Source organism: Pristis pectinata, chromosome 5 (assembly GCF_009764475.1).
Source record: "Pristis pectinata isolate sPriPec2 chromosome 5, sPriPec2.1.pri, whole genome shotgun sequence".
Taxonomy (NCBI): domain Eukaryota; kingdom Metazoa; phylum Chordata; class Chondrichthyes; order Rhinopristiformes; family Pristidae; genus Pristis; species Pristis pectinata.
The window spans coordinates 86,735,498-86,747,787 of record NC_067409.1 but is presented as its reverse complement, the minus strand read 5'-3'; the positions used below and the strand labels follow the sequence as shown (position 1 = coordinate 86,747,787).

The window sequence follows — 12,290 nt, the reverse complement described above, 5'->3', positions numbered from 1 at the left end:
CATCCTGCCATCAGAGCTTAGCTGGCCAACATGTTGCCGAGAGACATCCCTGGCTACACTGATTGAACAACGATGTCGGGATCAACACACTTCGGGAGGAAAAAAGGTTGTCTGGTACTATTTCTTGTCTTTCCTATATACATAAATGATATGCATATTACAAATAAAACACGGGAAATGTGTAAACAGTGAACTAATCCCTATCATGATGAGACAATGAGTACAAAAATCTTTTCGACTGTGCAATGACTCTGCACAGGAGACTGGAAGCCAGTTACCATCCTACACTCTGGGAAGGGAACGGCCGAAGACCCGGGAGAAACAAATATGCTAAAATACGAGTAGCTCACCTTAAGGACAACTACATGACCTGGAAGGGAAAAGTTCGTCAACAGGCAGTAAACCAACGAGGTGACTTAAAGCAAACCCCCATGTATCCCTGGCGGTAGTTTAAAGTCGACAAGTGACCCTTCCAGAGAATAGTTTGCGTTGTGTTACCCCCTCCAGAAAATAGACCATAGCAACGAGAGATTCACTAATTAAACGTTATCTTGGCAAAATAGGAGCCTGTGGATAGGAGTCATGGGGCAAGAAAGTTAAATAGCTTGTCAACCAAGATCAACGCCGAAACGAATCTCAGACGGTTTGGCTGTGGGCGATTTAAATCATATTTGCAAGCTCGCTGATCACATCAAGCCGCGTCAATATTGTGGGTTCAATAAACAATCTCCTGGAGAGGTTATTGCTCAAATATGAAAGCCCGCCGCTGCGGCGTCCCTTTGTAATCCAATCGCGATTACCAGCAACGTGCAGGTGCAAGTACTGAAAATCTCCGTTTGTTGCCTTGTGATTCTGATTAAACAGACTTTCTAGCTATAACCCACAGCGGGGCAAAGGTGCGACCTGGAAAAACGAATACATTCAACAAGACGCTTAAAAAACATGTTTGGAAAAAACTCACTCAGTGGGTGAAACTCATCAGACTTTGAAATCGATGGGCAAGATAAATGTCTGCGGGAGAAAGTGCTTGGAAACAGTGTACCATTCCCCAAACAGCGAGCGTCTTCTGGGTCAAATAGATACAGGGATCCCGCCACCAGAGCGAAAAAAAACCAAACCAATAAAGATCTTAAATCAAGAAAGTGGCGCCCTGGCGCCAGAATAGTCCCTGCGTAAACCTTCACTATACCCAGCAGACAGGTAAGAGGCGGCGTCGTTGAAATGCAGAGATGTAATCTGTACAGAATTGAGCCAGAAGGTGCATTTAAAACACAATTAGGAGCCAGAGGGAGAAGGTATTAACGCTAGTCTGGATATACAGGCTGTGCTCGTGGTGGATTTGACTCACGATTATTAGGATCTTGTATGAATTACATTTGGGTGACATTGACCTGAGCTGTTGATTGAACAAGCCTCCGATCTTGCAGGCTTGTTCGCCCACCTTCTCCCTCCTATGGATGCCCGCACAGCAATTAAGCAGCCCGTTAGAGTCCCCGAGGGTCTTACCTCCGAACAAGTGAGGCGACAGGTGAGCGGGGAGGGATCCGATGAGTAGCCGGGGTGCTCCGTGACCTGCTGAGCGCTCCCCCGTGCTCTCCTCCGGACTGCTGCCTTCCGAGTCCTCCTGCGAGCTGTACGTGCCGCCGCTGTTGGGAATGTTGAGCGACTGGTTCCGGCTGCCGGCCGCCGCCACCGACCTGGGGCCACCGGCAGGTGGGCTCACGTAGTGGTAGCGGCCGCTGGCCAAGGCGGTCGCCACCCCGGCGCTGGAGCCCGGCCCCGAGCCGCTGGAACCAGCCACCGACCGGTTGCTCCCGTTGCTGCTGGCCGTGGTGGAGGGTAGATCGGAGCCCGAGTAAGCTCGGGTCCGGCCGTTCGCAGTCGGGCTGCTCTGTTTTGCTCCCATGAGTGAAACCTGCGGCGGGCGGTCAAGGCTGGTCCGTCCGAGTGGCTCCCGGATCCTCCCCCCTGCAAAGTTCGGATTCACTTTCCACGTCTGGGGGCCTTTCGCCTCCTATATATATAATATAAAATGTTCCCAATTGTTCTGGAAAGCCCTCTCTCCGCAGAGTAAGTAGCGACGAGGTTTCTCAGTAGATAACCGCGGGCAGTAGACGTTGTTGTGTGAAGGAGAGAAAGATCCCAACAAAGAAAGACTGAGTCACCTCCAGCAGATTCCGTCCCCCACCCACCGACCGGTCTCCTGGAGGACGGACAGGGTTCAGAAAGTGCCCGCCGCACGGCTCTTCTGTAGCCAGAGTGAGGGCTGAACTGGTCGGGCTCCTAATCCACCTCCTGCCGCTGTAGCTCGGGGCTGCTGCTGCTGCTGGCCAGCTCTCTCCGCCATCGCAGTGCTAAACCAGGAGCATGGCATCAAAACAAGAGTGAGCTGTTGCTTTTTGTTCAATTGTCCCATTCCCCTTCCTTCACGCCCGGGAAACTCCGCGCTCGCCGCTCGACAGGGAGACGCGGAAGCACGGAGTCGCGCACATTGTTAAAAGTCAAGAGGTCGACCAGCCTGACACCGAGAGACATTCACAACAGACAGCGAGACTCACTCAGTGACTGGCTGGCTGCCCCTTCTCACGTCAGGACACGTCAGAAACAGCAGGAAGAGATCACACAGTAACAATGAGATGGAGCAATACACAGAGATCACAGTAACAATGAGAGGGGGAGAGAGAAAGAGAAGCAACAGCACACAGAGCGACCACACCGTCACAGTGGGGACAAAGAGAAGGAAGACAGAGTTACAATGAGACAGAAAGAAGGAACAATACACTGAGCGGTCTCGCAGTAACAGTGAGGCGGAGAAAGAGATGAAGCAATACAGAGTGTGGTCACAGTAATAGAGACAGAGCGATGGAAGATGACACAGGGAAAACACACATCAAAAGAAAAGGGGGAAATTGAACTACTGAAAACAAGAGTAAAGAGGGAGGGAGAGGTGGAACAAATACAGATAAATCACACACCGACAGAGAGAACAATGCACAGAGATTACACTGTGATAAAATGACACAGACAGGTAGGACAATAGAAAGAAAGACCACGCAATGTAAATGAGAGACCAAAGATGGAAGAATGCGTAAAGAAATCAGAGTAATAATGAGAGAGACTTGGGAAATGCAGAGAAATTGCATAGTAGTAATGAAAGGGAACAGGGATAGAATACATAAGAGGATCAGATATAACAATAGAAGAGAGAAGGAGATAGAACAAGACATTGGGAGATCACAATAATATTGAAGGAACAATAGAAAGTATAACCCAGATATGTGCAGGTAGAACAATACACAAAGAGATCACAATAGCAAGAAGGAAGACAGAATAGTGTATAGAAACAACAGGATACGCACATAGGGAAAGAACAACACAGAAAGGTCACAGTAACGCAGGGTGAATAATGCATAGTGAGATTACACAGTGACAAAAGAAGTGATGAAACAATGTTCAGAGATCATATTATAGAATGAGAGGGAGATAAAATACTCAGAAATAATAGCAATCAGAACTAGAAAGGGATGGAATAATACAGAAAGAAATCACTGTGAGAATGAGAGAGAACAGGCTGGAAAATAGAGAATGCACATAGTTATAGCAGGTCAGAGAAAGATGGTAAATAGACATAGAAATCACTGCATAACAATAAGAGAGAAAGGCAAAGAAAGATGGAACCCAATGCAGTGAAATCACACAGTAACAGTGAGGGATATAGACAGAAGACAGATAGAATGAAACAGGGAGATCGCAAATTAGCAATGAGTTAGGAAGAGAGATAGGAAAAGATTCAAAGAGGGGACATGGAAATAATGAAAGAGATGGAATGTTATAGAGAAATCACAGTAATAATAAGGGTGCAAGATAAAGCGACGGAACAATATATGGAGCGATCACTGCAATAATGAAGGAAAGAATTTATACAATACATAGATCACACAATGGGGAAGAAGACTGATAGAAAGTACAAACACACATGACATTGCCCATCTACTCCCCACCTCCTTCCCTTTATTCCATGGACTACTGCCCTCTCCTACCAGATTCCTTCTTCTTCAGCCCTTTGCCTCTTCTTCCTATCACCTCTCAGCTTCTTACGTCACTCCCTTTCATCCTCCCTCCCCCACCCACGTACCTTCCCCCCTCAGCTGGACTCACCTATCACCTGCCAGCCTGTCCTCATCCCCCTCTCCCAATTTTCTTATGCTGGCTTCTGCCCTCTTCCTTTCCAGTCCTGATGAAGGGTGTCAACCCGAAACGTTGACTGTCTATTTCACTCCATGGATGCTGCCTGACCTGTTGAGTTCCTCCAGCATTTTGTGTGTATTGCTGATAGAAAATACATAGAGATCACTGAACCACCAATAGATAGAGAGAACAATACATGGACCAATCACAGAGTAACAATATGAGGGACAGACAGAGAGTATCTGGAACAATACACAAAGGCATCACACGGCCACAGAGGGAGTAATGCAACAGTACACAGATCCCACAGTAACAATGTGAGATAGAAATGAAATAATACACAGGGAAAGGTTACAAGAGTAACAATGTGAGCAAGACAAAGAGAGATAGAAAAATATAGACAGATCACATAGTAATAATGAGACAGAGTGAGAGGAAGAAGTGGTGTGATATAGAGACAGATTATACAGTAGCAATGTTAGATGAGAAACAACAATGAGGGAGAGAGAGAGAGAACAATATAGAGTGTGGTCACACACTTACAATGAGAAAGAGAGAGACAGAGTGACACAGGTGGAAAAAATACAGATTACTCAGTAACAATGAGACAGGGAGATGGAACGCTACATATAGAGATCTCACAGTAGCTAAGATGAAGATTGAGAGCTGGAATAATACACTGCAAAAAGCATGGAATGATGTTGAGAGAAATTTCCTAATTCCAATAGGGAAGAGTCATGGATGTGTAAGAATATAAGCCAAGATCACCCAATAACAAAAAGGAAAATCATTGAAACATACAGAAGGAATCACACATTTAATATACACAGATATATATGAATTGATTATACAGCCATAATGACAGAAAGTGAGAGTGTGAATACACGGAGAAATTGTACCTTATGACAAAGAGGAAGAGCAGGGAGATCACAGCAAGTCAGAGGGATAAAAATAGGAGATGGAATAACATGCAGAAACATGCCTTTGTAATAGTGAGGCAGAGAGAGGGATGGAGCATTCATGGGACTATATAAAGATGTTCCAATTACAGTGAGGAAAAGAAAGAGGTGCATAACAACATCCATTGAGATCACATATTACCATGCAAGGGAGTAATTTTATTTTATGGGAAGTTGTCACCAGTGAAGAATCCATGGCAAGATCACACAGTAACAATGAGAGAATATATCGAGAGACAGATGTGCAAAAATATAGGGAACTGTTATATTATTATAGTGAGACAGGAAAAGACAAAGAAAATGTAAAGACAAATCATACCCTGGAAATGAGGGAGTGAGACATGCAACAAAATTGAGAAAGAGTTACACAGTAACATGAGAAACAGCTAAATGCAAAAATCTTGAAATAAATAGTACAGTGACAATGTGTATGTTATTGAAATATTACAGTATTGGAACTAATTAAGTACTATCAATAAAAGAGTGGGAAATGTAACAGTATACAAAAATACCAAAGAGTGAGAAGCAAAAGAGGTTCCAAAAGTGAGAGATTATACTGTAAGAATGAGAGACAGGCATAAAATACACCGGGATCCTATGGTAACAATATGAAAATGATGGACATAGTGGTGAATGAGAGGAAATAGCACAGAGGGAGGCTCCACAGCAACCAATGAGAAATATTGAGCCATCCAAGAATATAGGACTATCAAATAATAATAACGAGGAAGTTCAATGACTATGACCTCAAACTCAGCATCAAGCTCATGGTCTACCAAGAAGCAATGATTTATATCCCGCTGTGCACCAGAGTTATGGAAATCTATTGTATGAACCTCTAAGCAATGGAAAAATACTACTTATGCCATCTCCGCAAAATCCTACAAACTGATTGTAGGATAGACGATTAACATGAGCGTCCTCTCCCAGGCCAAGCATCAAGACTCTGATCATGCATAACCAGCTCATGTGTACGGGCCACAACAATGACTCTTAACTGCTTCCTCAGTGCAGGTGAAGTCAAGGGCAGGCAATGAAACTGCCAGCAATGTCCATAACTCATATTTGAATAAGTAAATAACAGGACAGGTCATATGGTTATAGTGAGAGAGAGGGAGAAAGATATTTAATAATACAAGGAGAGACCGCAGAGTAACCAGAGATTTCCAACAATATATGTCCCATCAAAGAGAGAGATGTAACAATGTAGGGAGAGATCATACTGCAAGAGTGAGTGAAAATAGAATACCTGTAAGTGCAATAAATGTGCGTGTGTGTGCGTGTGTGTGTGTGTGTGTATATGTGTGTGTGTGTGTGTTTGAGAAAGACATATGTATGATATAAGGAAAGATTAAAACCGAGAGAGAAGACAGTATACAGGAATAAATAGAGAAAATGGACTTATGCAACAATGCAAGGAAATCGTATAGAAATAACATGAGTCAGAGAGAGACAAGCAGAGAGACATCACAGCATGAAAATGAGGGAGAAATGCAACAAATAGGGATAAATCACATATAGTAGTAATAAAAAGAAAATAAAATCTGTAAAATCTATGCAACAAAACTGGGTAAAATCACACCAGAACAATAAGAAGAAAATCATCTTGCGATAGTAGCCAGAAGAGAGATACAGAAAACAGGCCAGAGATCTTAAAACAGAGATCAGAAACCATTGATAACACAGAGACTGAGATAGATAAATAGACAATAAAACAACAACAATAATCATGGGAACTAGTCATTTAGATGAACATCAGACTTTAAAATATTAAGAAACAACCACAGGTATAAATAATTACTCCCTATTTGTACTGGGGGAAATATTCTTAGAAATCCTCAGATAAAAATGCAGAAAAAACTCCAGATCAGAACAGCATTGTGGAGGGAGTTAATGTTTCAGCTTAATGACCTTCCATCAGGATGGGCAAAGAGTTTTAAGTGCAGAGTAACTGTGGGGAGAGGGGAGGGGAGATGAGGAAGGAGGAGAGAACAAAGGGGATTGTCTATGTTCGATGAATGGCAGGAGCGATTAACTGACAAAAGGAGTGAAGAAGCCAGACGAAAGAGAATGGCAATGGAATTCCCCGAAAGACAGCATCCCTGGCACCATTGCACTCGCTCAGTCTTGAATTGCTGTGTCAGCCTATCATTTTGTGGTCAAGCAAAAAGTAACCCCTTGTGGTTTTGACCATTATGCAGTGTGGGAATAGTACAGTGATTCTCATTCTGTATTCATACCATGGCTCAGATTACTTAGCGGTGACATAAGGTACCAAAAATAAAAATATAACACTGTTAATTTCAGCATTATATATTTACCAAAGAGCAAAACTTAATAACACCATTTCAGAATGATTTATGTAACTCTAGAAATCCCAACAGATACAGTTGTGCCTGAACAATTCCTTTGTCAGACATGCACAAAGTCATAGAGTCATAGAGTTGTACAGCACAAAAACAGGCCATTTGGCCCACCTGATCCATGCCCATCTACACTAATCCTATTTCTCCCCACTAGGTCCATATCCTTTTATGCCTTGACTATTTAAATGCCTGTCTAAATGTCTCTTAAAGATAGTGATTATATCTGATTCCACCACCTCCTTTGGCAGTGAGTTCTAAATATTAACCACTCTCTGTGCGAAAAACTTTCCCATCAAATACCCTTTAACCCACTGGGCTCTCCCCCCTCGCCCCACCCCACTGTCACCCTTCCCCATTTGGTCCTGGTCCCATCCGCCTTTCACCTCTCCCCTTATGGTTTCCTTTATCACCTTCCTTACTTATCAGATTCCAGCACTAGTAGCCTATGTGTTCCTGCTTATCACCCTCCAGCAGCATTCTCCTATTTACTGTATATGTCCTATCCCTATCTGACTTCCCAAAATGCATCATCTCACACTTGTCGGGATTAAATTCCATCTCTCACCTCTCCACACAACTTTCCATTTGATCTATATCCTTCTGTTGCCTTTGACAACCTTCCTCACTATCCACAACACCCACCAACTTTTATGTCGTCCACAAACTTATTCACCATACCTCCTACATTCACGTCCAAGATATTAAAATATTATCACAAACGACAAAGGTCTCAGAATTGATCCTCGCAGCACATCACTAGTCACAGACTCCCAATTAGAAAAGCATCCTTCCACCACTACTCGTTGCCTCCAATTAACTAGCTCGCCTTGGATCCCATTATCCATGGAATGCTTGCTTATTTTCAAGGATTGAGAGAGCAATTGGGCAAACTAGCCCCCGAAGTGATCATTGTTTGGCATTCCAGGGATAACAATGTCTTCACAGTGTCCTGCTGGACTGGGACTCCACCAAGGCAAGTCCAAGTCCAGTGGGATCAGCCCCACTGAGCAAATAGTCTAGGGTTGATTTGATCCCCTGGGGCCCAAGACCTCATCCCTCTGATTTCCTTGCTGGGCCCCTAATCAGCCCAGCATTAGCACCATGACCCACCAATCTCTTCCTGACCCCATTTCACTGAGGCTCTGACTTCCCACCAACTACCAACAGCACCCCTCTCCCACCCCAATCTGCTGAGGCTGTGACATGACCCACTACCCCTCCACCCCACTCTCTTCACCCCCGAACCTCTAATCAACATGAGACACTGATCCAGTGACAAATTCCCAAGACAGTACCCCTGAGGGAGCCTGATTTCCAACATACCAGCCTCCCATGCTCCCCAACCCTCACCCCAGATGCTTCACCACTGATCTGATCTGACTGCTCTTACTGCACCCCTCCCCGTCCCTTCAGCCAATCACCTAATCACTGTCATGACCCGAGCCTCCAGCCACTGTTACCTATGACTTGACCACAATCACAACCCTAGGTCCCAATGGGATTTACCGCCACTAGACCTCTCTGACTCCCCAGACCTGGCCTGGGCACCACTGAAGTTCATACTTCCAAGGCCATGACCAAAATTACCATTGCCTCTTTATTTCTATGACTGTCTAGAACTTGTAGACCAGACTTTCTAAATACCAGCAATAAATTATTGACATGAAAGAAAAATGTAACTTTCTATTCTTTGAAGGCTACGGTTTCTTTTTTAGATAATCCTATCTAAATTAATATAACACTGATTAAATTATCATGGGATCACTTTATGAATTCAAATGCTTGTAGTTTCCTGCAGGTGAGGAGGAAAACATGTCTGATTCTGTGCGGCAGTAACTTCAGACCCATGGTTCTGAATTGCTTTATTACTTCATCAGATCACCTGATTGCTTCCATAGGAAGGCAGAGGGCATTTTAAGGTTCAATAAACATTGCCTCTGCAACCACTGAAATAAGCCATATGATCTTGAGCATACCAACTATGTAAACAGCAGGTTGGCTAACTTACTGCATAGATTTAATCAGCTGGCAGCTCTGCAATGCTGAATTAATGAAGGCCTTGCTACTTTTTTCTTACAGTGCTATTATTTGCAGGAGTCTGACCTGTCTATCTGCAGTCTAAGCTTAATGTCCTTGGCAAAGCACTGAAGGAGGCAACAATCCCGTAGACTAAAGCAAAAATGAAGAACCTGCTTTGTGAATGCTACATAGAGATTGCAGACAGGGACAGACTCACAAGGAAATCATTCTAATCCACAAAAGCTGCAAGCGGAGAGTCCCCTCATTTACCTCTTGGAGAGAGTTGGCACGAGCTATCAGGTTCATCCACCCAGACTCCACCAGGAAAAGATAATAAACGTTATGTTGCTCACAAAAGCAATGTCACCCAAACTTAAACATCCCAAAATTGTGCAGGTTGGCAGGTTAATTGGCCCTGGTGTGTAGATGACAGGGGAGACCTGATGGAGATTTTTGTGGGATTGTCAGGGCTATGAATGGAGTGAATGGCTGGTGTCTTTTTCTCAGAGTCGAAATGTCTAATTTGGTCTCCCTATTATAGAAAAGACGTGGTTAAAGTGGAAAGAGTGCTGAGAAGATTTGTGAGAACACTGACAGGACTGGAGGGCCTGGGTTATGGGGAGAGATTAGCCAGGCTAGGTCTTTATTCATTGGAGCGTAGGAGAATGAGGGGCGACCTTATAGAGGTGTTTAAAATTATGAGAGACATAGATAAGGTGGACGGTAACAGTCTTTTCCCCAGGGCAGGGGAATTCCAAACTAGGGGGCATAGGTTTAGGGTGAGAGGGGAAAGATTTAAAGGGATTTGAGGGGCAACCTTTTCATGCAGAGGGTGGTGAGTATATGGAACGAGCTGCCAGGCGAAATGGTTGAGGCAGATATCATTTAAGAATCACTTGGATAGGTACACGGAGGGGTGGGGCTTGGAGGGATATGGGCCAAACACAGGAAACTAGCTGGGTGGGCACTGTGGTTGGCATGTACTCATTGGGCTGAAGGCCTTGTATCTGTACTGCATTGCTCTATGATTATATGAGTGGTGGAATCTCGGAGGGTTGTGGTGGATTGGTGGGGGGGGGGGTGGTGGTTTGATGAGAATGTGGGGGGAATAAAGAATGAGATGATGTAAGGTTAGTGAAAATGGGTTGTTATTGGTGAGCACAGACCTGGTGGGTCCTGTTTGCATGCTGTATGTCTCTACAACTTTACAATAGCAGCATTGTTCTCCACTTCTGACAAGGTGAGCTGTGCCAGCATGGAATCTAAATATTCTTCAACATCATTGATATAATTTGAAAAATTACTTCCCAATTTTTGTGCTTATTGAATTTGATGAAAGGATCTTCATGCTGAGAAATGGAACATTGTTCATTTAAGGTGACACAGTGTCATCTTCATCATCTCCAAGTGAAACATAGCAGAGCAATGTTACGTGAAGCATTGAGTTCCCTCTTCTCCATTCCTACAACATGCCTTGATGCAAACCTCAGAGTCTACATTTTTCCAGTCTGAATCTTTTTCCATTTTTTGTAACAGAAATCCTAAGTGACATTGCCAGTTAATGGCAGATGTGTTTAGTGACCCATGCCCATTAGTAATGAGACTGGGAGCATCCAAATTCTTTTCAAATAAGATTCCTAAGATCATCCAACCAAGGAAACCAGGAGAGAAGGCACATTGCGTTATTCAATTCACATTTCCAAACCAACTGGAGAAAATAACCAAAGGCAAAGCCATATTTCTACCATAATATACTGGCACAATCTAGTCATCATACTTTCATTAAGTTCCTCATGAAAAGATAATTCCAATATACAGTGAACTATATTTAGGTCATGAGATGCGGGTATCATTGGCAAGGCAGGTATTCATTGCCCATCACTATTTGCCCTTGAGAAGGTGGAGTAGACCAACAGAGACATCAAGTCATACAGCAACGATACAGATTCTTCAGCCCACCATGTCTATGCCTACCTATCGATATTAATGCTCTTGTAATGTTGTAGTCCACATGGTGAACATTTTCCAAAATGCTATTCAGTATAAGGATCCAGGATTTTGACCGGGCAATGATAATAAGCTGGAGACATAATTCCATATCAGGATGGTGTATCACTTGGAGAACAATTTGGAAGTGATGTGCATTCCCATGTGCCTCCAGTCCTTGTTCTTCGTGGTGCAAGTAGCGGGTTGGGAGTGTTGTTGAAGTATCTTGCTAAGTTTCCGCACATGGTACCAGTGAGAGAAGGAGTGTCTTTTTAACATGTTAGATGGGGTGTCAATCAAGCAGCTTGCTTTGTCTTAGATGGTGTAGAGATTTCTAGGTGGTAGAAAGGTTTATGTGAGTCAAGAGGTGAACCATTTTCTGCCAAACATGTAGCCTCTGACCTGCCACAGTACTTACCATACTGATTTAATTAAGTTTCTGTTCAAGAGTTAATCTCAGGACTTTTGTACTGGGTTGTTTAGTGATACTGATGTCACTGAATGTCAAGGGGAGGTGCTTAGGTTGTTGTTGGAATTAATCATTCACTGGGGAATGTTGCTTGTACCTTTCAGCCCAAATCTGAATGTTGCACAGGTCTTGTTAAATATGGGCATGGACTGGTTCGTCATTTGAGAAACTGCAGGTAGAACTAAACATCTCGGAGGACCTATCCAGGGCCCAGCACAAAGATGCAACAACAAAGATGGGACACCAGTATTTCTTCTTTCTTAGGAGTTTAAGGAGATTCAGAATGTCATCGAAGACTCTAAG

The 12,290-nt window shown here is 43.7% G+C and overlaps 1 protein-coding gene across 1 annotated transcript in view; it reads right to left on the bottom strand.

Moving 5' to 3' along the window:
- LOC127570466 (E3 ubiquitin-protein ligase znrf2-like) overlaps positions 1–2,600 on the bottom strand; it is a 142,631-nt gene extending 140,031 nt beyond the window's left edge. The window contains exon 1 of the mRNA XM_052016077.1: positions 1,507–2,600. Within this exon, the coding sequence (XP_051872037.1) occupies positions 1,507–1,906 (400 nt within the window). The 5' untranslated portion in view covers positions 1,907–2,600. The remainder of the gene's footprint in view (positions 1–1,506) is intronic.
- Positions 2,601–12,290: the final 9,690 nt, after the last annotated feature.